The 13,081-nt window shown below is 36.2% G+C and overlaps 1 protein-coding gene across 5 annotated transcripts in view; it reads left to right on the top strand.

The window, feature by feature from the left end:
- Window positions 1-10,556, top strand: part of ACOX3 (acyl-CoA oxidase 3, pristanoyl) — a 90,689-nt gene extending 80,133 nt beyond the window's left edge. For 2 of the 5 annotated variants that reach the window (XM_044681471.1, XM_044681469.1), the window contains exons 13-16: window positions 2,859-3,033; window positions 4,319-4,386; window positions 7,225-7,311; window positions 9,336-10,556. In XM_044681471.1, coding sequence (XP_044537406.1) covers window positions 2,859-3,033; window positions 4,319-4,386; window positions 7,225-7,311; window positions 9,336-9,455 — 450 coding nt within the window. In that variant the 3' untranslated portion in view covers window positions 9,456-10,556. Of the gene's footprint in view, window positions 1-2,858; window positions 3,034-4,318; window positions 4,387-7,224; window positions 7,312-9,335 lie in introns of those variants that run through there. The other 3 variants (XM_044681472.1, XM_044681470.1, XM_044681473.1) reach the window with 3 other exon arrangements.
- Window positions 10,557-13,081: the final 2,525 nt, after the last annotated feature.

Genomic DNA, 13,081 nt, shown 5'->3' with positions numbered 1-13,081 from the left:
GAATTAATGTCCCAATTTTGCCACACATAATCTTTACTTTTGTAGAAAAGATAATGGATAAAGGTAATGGAGACACCAGGGATATTATAACAAAACTAAGTGATTGTGGGTACACACACACTGGGGTTTAGGAGAGACTGGACCAGGATGGAAAGACCAGAGTTTACTGAATTCGCACAAGAATGGAAGTTGGTCTTAACTGTCACACAGCTTCCCCTAGGCCAGAGTCTAGAAACAAGCAGGCAAGGTAAAAGGGATTAACTGGTTTTAAGTACGTACAACTAAAAGGTGGGATAGGGATGTCTATTCTAAAACCTTAAAACCTAATGACAAAACCCACAGGGAAAGGGGAGGATTTCCCTACACTAACTTAGTGACCTAAACAGGCAGGGCCCAAGGAGCTGTAATGGAGTCTCTGGGTGACTGCCTCAGACCTGGACCTGCCAGGCTTGAGCAACACAGCTAAGGACTGATGTGGCTTTGGGGTTCTCACTGTAATCCACCGATGATCTCTGGATGCCAAGAGCCAAGGTGGTCTCAGGTACCAAGTTGAGAGGGTGTGCTTGAGACACTGTCCACCAGATCCCAAACTTCTCCTCTTCCCTTGGTACTGCACTGTAGATCTTGTCCTCTTTGCTAGATGCCATCACCACACAGGATCCCAGGGAAAATCAGGATGCAGGGTGTCCTTTACTCTGTGATCTCCCAGGGCTAGCCACAGTTTGTGCTAACCCCTAATGGAGTCCCTCTCAGTGCACACATCACATCTTCCTGCTCCTTCATTCCATCTTGGAATTCCCAGCTCCAGCTCCTTCCTGATAGGTACACCTTAATTCTTAATTAATAACTACCTAATCTTCCTCACAACACTTTTAAGTTGGGCTCTGCTCTTGGGGTGGAGGGAGAACTGTGCTAAACTTCTTGTGCTAGGGCCTGCTCTGTGTCACAGGGGAAGCCTTACTACCCTGTGGACCTGCACTGGGGATATCACTGATTTTATCAAATTAATTAATTAAAATGTTGAACATCACAAGGCTAAGGACAGATTCCTGGAATATGCTTCTAGAGACCTTTGTCCAAATTGTCATTGCCCCATTAATGGATGATTTTTGGCTCTGATCATTCAACTAATTCCAAGTCTACTTAATTGCATTATTCCTTAATCATTTCTCCACCCATTCTACAATCTTAAAAATGCAATAGCTACAAGATTCTACTGGTCCAGTAGTCTACTTATCTGTCAAAAATGGAAATTAAAGTTGTCAGGCATGATCTATTCTTGATCAAGTCATACCATCTTTTTTTTTTTAAACCCTTACCTTCTGTCTTAGAGTCAATACTGTGTATTGGCTCCAAGGCAGAAGAGTGGTAAGGGTAGGCAATGGGGGTCAAGTGACTTGCCCAGGATCACAAAGCTGGGAAGTGTCTGAGGCCGGATTTGTCCTAGGACCTCCTGTCTCTAGGCCTGGCTCTCAATCCACTGAGCTACCCAGCTGCCCCCATACCATCTTTTAATGGTTGTAGTTTTCTCCTTTCTAAATGCTTAGAATCCATCCTTTAATAATGTATTTTAGAATTTGGCCAGGAATAAAAGTCAAGCCTATTCATTTATAATTTGCAGTTTTTACTCTTTCATTAAAAAAAAAAGACATACTATTTCCCCCTTTTCAAGACTATGACAGTTTCCCCATTTTCTAAATCTTTCAAGATTTCTTTCATATACTTAAGATATAAATCATTTGGGCTTCATAACTTGAGTTCTTTGAGGGCAGAGAAATACTTTGTGACCGTCTCCTCTCTTATCCTGGGTTTCCATTCCCTCCTAATGATTTCTAATCTTGTCTTTCTTAGTCCAAGAAAGAGTTTCTTTGGAAAAACAAACAGTAGTAAATCTAGTGGTTCATTATTTTAAAAAATATTTATTTTTCTACTAGGTCACCTAAAAATGCAATAGCTACAAATGCTTATTTAATACACAAGTAGATCAACTGATCTTTTGGATTCTTTGCTAACTGCTTAGTGGATTCTTTTGGATTTTTGTCCTCCTATGAAAGTTTTTGTAATGTCATTAATCCTCTACTGGGGCTCAAGACTATCTCATATCATCTAGAAGTGCTTTTAGCATATATTCTAAAATACATTTCTTAGAGTATGTTTCCAAAGCCTTTCTCAGTCATCATATCTGAATTTTATCTGAGATCCCCCAAAACCTTACTTTTGCCTATTTGCCAATGCCTAAATATTTCTCTTTTTTCCTACCTCTACTGCTTTACTTACCACACTATACTTAGTTCCTGAGACCTACTCTCCTACCATTTCCCATGGCATCTTCTTCTGGAAAGCTGTTTTCATATTGTCAGTTGCTATTGTTCTCTTTCCTGTCTAAGACCATTTCCCCCCTTCTTATTCATTTCCCATATTATGATTTGTAATATGATAACAATTTGGGTACATAGTTATCTTCCCAACTACAATGTATGCCCTTGGAGGGCAAAGGACCATTTCTTATTTATCTTTGTATCTGAGGGTCTGTGAATTGCATATAGGAAGTAGAGACTGGACCTGTGATTTCATGGATATAGAGAATTACAAAATGAGGAGGTTCCTTTTATTAATGTAGGTCAGCACCTTCTCTGCACTGTAAGAGTTGCCTGGATCACTGAGTGGTTAAGTGACCTGTCTAGAGCCATGCAGCAAGTGTATGTCAAAGACAGCACTCAAACCTTTGTCTTCCCTGGCTTCTAGGTCAGCTCTCTAGCCTATTCTGTGCTGTCTCTCATACATTTCTCATGATAAGTGCTTCATAAGTTTTGTGAATGAATGCTATTGAAGTCCCTCTTCTATGACTTTTTTTCAAGGTATACTACTGTCATTCCCTTGCTCTTGTCTTCATTGAGCATACAGTTTTACAGAGGTATCATAAGTATACACACCATGCCAGCATGCCAGCTTCTCTTCAGCCTGTCCTGAAACGTCTTGGTGCTTTGTATGGACTCTGGTCTCTAAGTCGGCACATGGAAGTTCTCTATCAAGGTGGGAGTCTTCCCTTCATTATATGACAGAAAAGTAGAAATACCCTTGTTTTGTGCAAAAGAGAAACTTTCCCATTGAAAGGGAAGCCAGTAGTTCCATTTTTGCTTACGTAGATATTGCCTATTCACACTTTTGCCTCCTCTCAGTTTGATATTTAGATCTGAAGATTGTGTGGGGCATTAACTATAATATGATTATAAAATCATAATTATACTCTAAAAATAATCAAATATGAAGAGTAGAAACCAAACCAGAGATTTAAGACATAATGGACAAGTAGAAAATCACCTTATGCCATATAGTATTGCACATCGAAATTTTTAGCTAGTATTTTGCCCCCTCAAACAGCCTTAGAAATTTTTCTTTATAATTTACCCAAACAAACTTAGAATTTCATTACTCCAAACAATTTACCCTGTTCTGTAGTCACAGAGAGGCCTCTGTGTATTCCTTCTTCAAAATGAAAAATTAGTTAACATTAACTCCAGGATTGGAGTTCTATTTATTACATTAATTTTTTCCCTTAAATCCATTTTAGTTTGATTTTCAGGAAAATTGATTTTTAGAATGAAACCCCTGAATAAGAGACATTTAACATATTTAGGCTTCTTGACCTTTTTTTGTGTCATGGACCCAACTGACAGTCTGGTGAAGCCTATGAACTCCTTCTTAGAAAAGTGATTTTAAATACATAAAATAAAATACTTAAGATTACCAAAGAAACTAATTATATTAAAATACTCTTTTCAAAAAATGAAAAAACATCAAGTTCAAAGACTCTCAGTGAAGAACCTCTGATTTAGATGCTCTTAACCTTGAGGGAAGAATGTTGGAAAAGAGCACTGAACTAGGAATCAGGAGACCTGGATTTTAATCCCGGCTATGGGATTTTAGGAAAAAGACTCAAACTTCTTTAATGCACATAAGATGGAAATAGTTAGCCCTGTCTTGTATCCCTCATAGGTAATTGTGAGGTTCAAATGAGATATCAGGTATGAAAACCTAAAGCAGATTATAAATATGAGAAATTACTGATATGGTTTCTAATGAAACAAAGACAAATGAAAGACAGGTTAAGTAATAGAAAGAATGAAGCTAATAACTTGGCCAGACCAACATGCATTTTTTAGAATTAATAGTGTCTTACGGGGCCCAATAATTTGGAAAACTATTTTCAAGGTCTCATGAATATTTTAAAACTGCTCTATTAATTTACCCAGGAGAGTTTCTAAAATGTAACCCATTATTGTTTGCATTACTATATATATGCCATATATACTTGCAGGTGGATATTTTTCTGGTGAACAAGCAGGTAAAATGATAAAGAATGCTATTTTGGACCTGTGTGCAAAGGTGAGTCCCAGCAATTTATAATGCTGAGTATTAATATCCTTATGTAGTAAATCTCAGTCATATGGAGCTCTCAATTCACCAGAACTTTTGGACACATTTAACTTTTAAGGGAAATAGGCAATAAAATCACAAAATGAGCTTAAATCAGTGGTTTAGTCACACAGCTAATGTTCATGGAATGTTTATGCTACTGTAGGGGGTTAGGCCCTCACAACAAAGACTGAAGGCCTTTAGAAGAGCACTTAGAATATACTATCTCAAAATGGGCAGGGTCCTTAGAAGATTAACTACCCGATCTGGGAAGGGACCTTAGACTCCATCTAGGCTAACCATCTTCATTTTACAGGTGAGGAAACTGAGACTCAGAGAGTTGAATGGGATGATCGCTGGGTCATTCAAAATGTTTAGTGACAGAACTAATGCTAGAACTCGAGTCTCCCAGTTCCTAATCAGATGCACTTTTCAGGGCTAGTGGGGAAGTCGAGTATTTTCAGGACAAATTCCTACATCTTCTGCATTAAGAATCACAGGATGGTAGGATAAGAAGAAAATTTAAGAGATTGTGAAGCCAGACCGTTTCTAGTATAGAAGAAAGAATTAAGGCTTAGAGAGATGAGGTGATTTAGCCATGAGGCAACAGTGATTATTACATAGTAAAGACACAACATTAGCTCAGGTATCCTGATTCTGTCTTCAGTGTTCTTATTACTGTAGGTTACTCTTTTTCCCTTTCCACAATTGTGTTTAATTGATTACTCTTTTGATGATATTCTCTCAGATGGTGAAATTTATTCAATTCTCAAAATTAAATTATTTTCACTAAAATAAAAAATAGTATTAATATATGTTTAAAGATTTTCAACACAGTTTTGAAACTAGAATTTCAATTATCCTCAAAATTCAGTTAAAGTATCCAGTTTTTGGAACAAGTTTTTACCATATTACTGTTTTACTCTGATGAGTAAAAATGAAAATAAACAGCTACCAACATTTTATTTAATGCCATCTTAACATTTTCTTGGCAAGTTAGCCCCCAAGTATTTCATTCTGTTAGTAGTTATCATTAAAATAAAGGCTGATTTCCTTGTGTTTATTTTATGCTTGGGTCCTAGACATGAGTGACCATATATGTACTACTCATGATTGTAAAGAGTATGCTATTTAGCCAAATATGGACTCTACTCTTTTCTCAAATCATTTAAAAAACAACAACCTTAAGGCAGTAAGAGAATGACTACGATAAAATATTTAAATTAAAGGAAAAGTCAAAACAGAATTTTCATAATAAATGCACATTTTCATATATCTTATGAGATTACTTTTTGGTGAATGCTCATGTTTTTGCTTTCCTTAAAAAAAGGTTTCATGGGGCAGGTAGGTGATTCAGTGGATAGAGAGCCAGGCCTGGAGATGGGAGGTCTTGGGTTTTCAAATCTGGCCTGACATTTCCAACTGTGTGACCCTAGGCAGCCCTAATTGCCTAGCCTTTAGTACTTTTTCGCCTTGGAATTGATACTTAGCATTGATTCTAAGACAGAAAGTAATGGTTTTAAGGGAGGGAAAGATTTTGTTATAGAATCCCAGCTATATTTTAGGGTATCCAAATATGTATCCCAATTCAAAACTTACACAACTTAGCTTAAGTAAAACTAAAAACAAAAGAAAAATTTAATTTTCATATTATATACTTGAGAGTAACCCTTTAAAAAGAAATATATAGGCAAGGCAAATACAATTTTGAACTTTCTACTGAATTCTTTTTAAAACTCTTCTGTAATGATTGTTCATTAGTTCATTTCACTTTAATTTGGCCATGGTCTTGAATTCTGTTTTTATGCAGAGCAGTTAGCTTTATTATATTTCATAGTGTCAGACTTTTTCCCTAATTCCCAACATTGTAATTTAAAAGTCTATGCTACTGTGATTGATAAAGGAGAAAGGACAAGGTGGCAGATGACAATTCAGTGAAAATTCATTCCACTACCAGAAAAATAATTGAGAGCTCATGATGTACACAAGGAAGCCCAGTTACCTGTTTTCATGATGAAAAGCATAGCATTTATCTGTTATCTTTAGTAAAGGCATATCTATCCATCAAAAATAAAATGTACATTTCTTAAGTAGTGCAAGAATAGGTAAGTAATGTGAATATCTGAGTTTATTTCATTTATTTCATTATACTTTATGTAATTTGTTGAATCTTTTGAATTATTACATACTAACTTGGCAGTTATAAAATAGAACTAAAATTATTCGTGAAACTTCTTTTCTATTTGAGCAATTCATTTTAATCATAAAGTAAAATATTTTTAAAATAATGTTTTTGCATTTAAACAGATGCCTATAGGGGACTTTCCTATATAGATTTTATTTGTCATCTTGAGTAATAGTGTATGTAATGACTGAGTAATAAAATGCTCCTGAGGTTCATGGGACATTTGTTTTTATTACTTTACCAGTTGATCATAAACATCTCTTATATTTTTCTTGATATATTTTTCTAACTAAAACAGAGCAACCTAGTAAAATAAGGGCTAATAAAGAGACAAGACTGGGAAGACATTTAAAAAAATAATGAGTTGCAAAGAAATCATTTTTATGAGTGTACCTGGTCTAATTGAAAATGAGTAAAGGACAACATGGTAAAAATATTAAAATGCAAACTAAAGGAATCTGTTATCCAGGCCAATAAAAAGATAATGTGTTAGTAATACATCTGTGTGTGACTGCTTAAATTGCTGGTGGGTTGTGGCAACAACCCTACTGCAATTCTTTACTTACTGGTAACCATAGAGATCCTAAGGAGCTGCCAAGTTTATGAACTTTGTTTTCAAACAGCTGAAAGATGATGCAGTTGCCCTGGTAGATGTCATCGCTCCTCCGGACTTCATTCTGAACTCTCCAATTGGCAAAGCCAATGGCGAGGTAAAGAGGAAACCTTTCTTTGTTTTGGAAAAATAACTTATGGATGGGACAAATAAGGAAATTGAGAACCTACTAAGTTGGCCACAGCTGTTCTCAGAGACCGTAAGGAAAGCAATCAGCACCAGCAAAATCACAAATGGTTGAAGTATTGTGCCTATGAGAGGCTGTTCTTGGCATCCTCCAGGACCCCTTGCAGAGATTACAAAAATCACAATCTAATAGTCAGTAATCAAATCATTACTAGATGTGGATTTAAGAAAAATGTGGTGAGATTGATGATTTAACCATCTGCTCTTGGGTGAGGAGTTTATACCAAATACAAATCAAACTATATTTGATTTTCTAGAGAATCATTAAATCAAGATTAATGCTTGAAGTTGTGAAGTATAATATTGAGTTTGTGACATATGAAAGAGGAAATTAAAATTAAACAAAATTGGGAAGGGGTAATATACTTGAAATATAGGTTGATGAATACTTATCAGAGTAGAAAGAAAATTAGATATTACTGTGGATAGATAATACATAAAAGCATGCATATAACTAGTGGTTTTTTACCATCAAAAGTTATCTAGACTATCCAGAAGTCTAATGTAGTATTTAAATTGATCTTTTTGGGTCATTAAAAAAGAAGTTTCCTTTAAAAAGTTTATTAGCAAATCAAGCAACTCTTGTAATGTAGAAGTCCAAGTCCAAGTTCTCACTAAAAACCTACTTAACACATCAGATCGGCCTGCCTGACCACTGTTACTTGAGAATGATGCTCATAATGAATAAAATATAAATGTAGACCCAGTGTAGATCCATTCTCTTTCTTGGGTCTTAGTTTCTTCATTTGTAAAATGAGGCATTTGGACTGGATGATTTCTAAGTTTCCTTCCAGCTCTAGAGTTTCTAATCCTGTGATTTTGTGATCAGGCAAACTGAGAAGAACATAGCCAAGCCAAACCTGGGTTTGTAACCTCACTGTCTTACCCAGCCCATGCTTTGTAGAGAAAACAAGCACAATATGAAAACCTTATAATTAGGACTAGATAAAGGACGCCTTTCTCAGGTGTATTTAACCAGAATATGATATGTCCACTTATACTAATAAAATTAAAGGGTCCAACTTCTGTGAGTCTGTGTGAAAAGGGGCTGCTATTATATAGACTCAATCATGTTGGAAGGGACCCCATTGGTCATCTTTTGGTCTTAACACTGGACGGGACCCCATAGGCCATCCAGTTCAATTTCCAACTATCTGAGAGTTTCCTTTGCACTGTCCCCAACAAGTAGTTATTTAGACTTTGTGTGAAAATCTGAAAGCAACCCATCCACTTTGGAGAGGCTGTAATTGTTAGAAAGTTTTCCCCTGATGTCAAATCTAAATATGTTCCTCAGCAATTTCTACCTATTGCTACCAGTTCTGTCCCATAAAGCCAAGCAGAACAAAAGAATCCCTCTCTCTCATAGAATTTTTCAAATACTTGAAGACACCCAGTATAGACTCCCTTAAGTCCATCTCTTACCTAAGTCAAGCTTGATTCTCAGATGGCCTCACCTCACAGCTCTTCATCATTCTGGCTGTGTTCTTCTGACTGACCACTTTTCACCTTAGCAATTTTCTGTACTTCAAACTCAGCAAGTATTTCAGACATGTCTCAACCAGGGCAGCATACAGTGGGATTTATCACATCCCTCTTTCTGAACATTATGACAAAGATCATATGATTTTTTTTGTTTGGCTAACATCACATTTTTGACACCTTCAACTTGAGGTCCCCTAAAACTCCCAGATCCTTTTTTTCATAAAATGAGTCTCATCTTTTTTATCTTGTTCTTGTTACTGTCTTCATATGCTATATTTTGTAATTTCACTTCAATCTTTGTTTTTACTAAAAACAAAAGATTTTTTTATTATTAACACTTAAAAATTCTCCTAATAAGCTGTTAGTACCAATTGTGTGTAATTTCAACAAAAATTTGAATTGGGAGTTACTTATGCATTCAACCATCTGAACAATGTGTTTCTGTTTTTGCAGCTGTATAAAAACCTCTGGGCCACTGTCCTTCAGGGAAGCAAAGTCCTAGAAAGGCCATCATGGTGGAGAGAATTTTCTTCCTATAAACCCACTGTAGGAAGTTTGAAATCAAAACTCTAGGTCCAGCATGAATACCAGGGCATCACTTGGACATGTATCCTTGAGCATTTGCATCATTTCTACCTACAAAGATCCTGAGTACAGAGGACTTTCATTTTGGCATTTCATTTCACTACTTCCAGAAGACTATAAACAGCACTACATTTTCTGGGACAGCACATCTACTCTTAACAATCAGCTCTAGATCTAGAGGTGCCAATCTTGTTTAACGTAATTATTTCCCTTGTGTGGTCAAGGGGCAATGCCTAATTTACTATTATAATTTTCATGCTTATCATGATTTACTACCTAAAGTGGAAACAAGGTAAAGTAATCAGCTTTGATGATGGAATAGATTAACTTCCTATGCTCTATTTCCCTAGTTAAATCTGTTGAGTATAGTCAGTCTTTAAGTGCCTTCTTTGGGAAATATATTATATTAATTGCTGGGGGAGATACAAATAGAAGACAAAGTTCCTTTGTAGGGATTACAGTCTAACAGAGTCTGATGAAATGTTTATATTCATAAAGAGAGCTCAGATTAGAATGTGATGCAGGTAAAAGAAGATTTCAAAATGCCAAGAAATAAAATTCAGGAGCTATCACTTTTAGCTGGGGAAATCAATGAAGACTTAATGGAGGAGGTAACATTTGAAGAATACAAACAGGTAGTAGAGGTGAAAAAGGAGGACATTCCATGTGAGCAACTTGGAAGGGGAAAAGCAAAAAAGAGGCACTGCCTTGTCCAGGGGGGTCTATATCATTGATCTATCTCTTAAATCAGTCCGAGAACATCAGCTTCACTAAGGACTTCATTGTGCCATTTGGTATCTGCTGTAAATCACTGCAATTCAATTTCATTAATCTGGGCTAAATGAGGGAACACAAAGTCTGAATTATGAATTTGGGAGAGCATTGTGGTTTCCTTATTTTTAAGCATTTAACTCGAACTACCCATTGAAGAAGTATTTTTTAAAAGAGAGAAGAAATCTAGACCTCATTTGTTAAGATCATTGTTAATTAGAGACATTCATTATATCCAAGTGTTCTCTTCATTGATTAAACCTGTTTCTCTTTATCAGGTTAAATAAATCTATTACAATTTTGTTTTTAGTATTTACTTGTTTAGTAACCTATTTTCCAATAAGCAACACAATGGTAATTTTAGGTGAAGTTTATTTTCTATAAATCCTGATCTAATAATTTTAACTGAATCTTATCAGAATTGAACAATGATAAAATCAAGTAAAATGTTAGATAAAAGATATCTGTGTATAGTTTTAGCTCCTTCAGTTTTATTCATTTTTGTATCCATTTCAAGTATCTCTTGTACATCATGGTATCTGCAGTAAATAGTATTGATTAAGCCCTTGGCTAAAACCAGGGCTAAACTATCCCCTTTTGGATATAGGTTAGACTCGGGCTCCTGTCCAAGTGTCAGCTATGGTTTTTCAAGGTATACTTTTTCCAAAAACCCATAGATTTTGTTTAATTTTTTAAATCAAGCAATATTTTTTACGTGTCCCCTATGTGCCAGCAATGTGCTAAGTGTTGGGAAGAGGAAAAGGCAATAGACAGTCCCTACCATGAAAGAGTTTATAATCTAATGGGAGAGAAAATTTGCAAATATATACAAAGCAAGCTATAGACAGGATAAATAGAAAATAATTAATAGAGAGAAGCTCTAGAATTAAGAGAGTTTGGGGAAAGCTTCCAATAAAAGGTGAGATTTTAGTTGGAACTTAAAAAGAAGCCAAGAAAGTCAGTGAGGTAGAGAGGTGGTGGGAGTGCATTCCTGAGCTGTATTTTAAAGAAAAATAAAGACCCCGTTGTAGATGCTCAACCAGTGGAGGTTAGGTTTCCATCCTATATTAGTAATTGACTACATATCATGATGTATCATTCTTTCTTCTTACCCTAGAATTGAGGATTCAATACCATAGATTTTAGATTTAAATCCATAGATTTTAGATAAAAAATGTTAGATTTCAAATCATCCAGTCTGAAGTCCAGAGAGTAAAAAGGAGTTGCTTAGGGTTTATATAACAAGTTAATGCTAGACCTGGGACTTAATATTTAGGCTTTGTCATGAACAAAGCCCAGGCATTTTATTTTTAGGCTCTCTGAAACTTAATTGCCTGCTTTTAACAAAATTATAAACCATACCTGGTCTAGATTTCTCTGACATAATAAAACTGAATAATGTCCAGTGAAAGGCAGCCAGAATAGTGAGATGGCCCAAACCATGCTAGGATCTGTTGAAGAAACTCAGGGTGTCTAGCCTGGAGAAGACTGGCCCACAGGAGGCATGCACAAGAGCTACCTTCCAGTATTTGAAGGGCCATGGTATGGAACAGAAATTGGATTTGTTATATGTAACCCAGAGGGCAGAATTAAGACGAATAAATGGAAGTTGCAGAAAGGAAGGCAGGAGAAATGGACAGGTGCTCATCCAACTAGAATTTCCTGATATCAAAACAAAGAATACAGTAATACTCTATATATTAGTCCTGACATAGCCACCCAGAGTCCCATTTATTTTGCTTTGGGGGCATACATGAAGAACAAGCAGGATTTGACTAGCTCTTCAGTGACTTCACACTGGCTTTGAAGAGACCCTGTGCTTTACAGGAGAGACTTCCTTTTACACTCAAGTGTAAATAAGCTGCTCAAGTGTATTTTGCAAATGCAGTAAAGAAGAGTATGCACCTGTTGATTTACCAGGCAAAAGTAAATCAGGTGAGAATGCTTGCCCAGGGTAGTACAGTTACTTTGGTGCCTTGTGGTTACTCTTACAGGATTTGTCAACAACTCTACTGTTCTATCCCTCTTCCTTTCCCTCACCCCTGCTCCCTGCCTGGGAAGAAAGGCTAAGACAAGTTTCTCAGGAAAATTTTGTCTTTAGATAAGGAAAAACTTCCCCAATTATCCAAAAATGGAATGGGTTAAGTAGTCAATTCCCTTACTAGTGGTGCTCTGGATGGCAACTCATCAGATATGGAATGGAGGTAACTGCTGCTTCCATTGGGGTACGTTTGATACTTCTGAACTTCCTTCTATCTCTGGGATTTGATGGATCAGGAGAATGACAAGGAAAGAAGTGAATCCTCTCTCACTGAACATCTTCAGACGTAGTCATTGTTCAGTTGTCAGGGATTTTGAAGGGGATGTTCATGTTTCATATGAGGGTTGGACTTAATTCCTTATGAGATCCCTTCTGATTCTGAGATTTAGTGAGTCAGTGATTTTTCAGACTTTTTTTCCTGTCCCTTTTTGCTTTCTTGCTTTCAGCTAAAATGGGAAATCAAAAAAGTATATTCATTGTTTTAACACCTAATGCATATTAACTATTGAATATGTATACACACAAAATTCAAGACAACAATAATAGTTTTAAAAGAATGGATTACTCTATTGTAGAAGACTTTTCGGATTCAAGAGAACATAGACATTTCCTATGATTTTCTAAGTGGGGCCTACTTTGAAATTTAGCTATTACGCCATGGCCAAAGCCATTTCGTATAACTCCACAGGCATTTATGAGCTTTCAGCATGGCTTTCCATTTACTTTTCTCCCTCAGGTAGAGTATTGCAGAGCCTATAGGGTTCAGTGGTGGTTTGGGCTTGGTCAACTCCCATGTTGTCAA

This window comes from Gracilinanus agilis, chromosome 6, assembly GCF_016433145.1.
Source record: "Gracilinanus agilis isolate LMUSP501 chromosome 6, AgileGrace, whole genome shotgun sequence".
Lineage (NCBI taxonomy): Eukaryota > Metazoa > Chordata > Mammalia > Didelphimorphia > Didelphidae > Gracilinanus > Gracilinanus agilis.
Note: the sequence above shows the minus strand (reverse complement) of the source record. Positions and strands in the feature narration are given on the sequence as shown.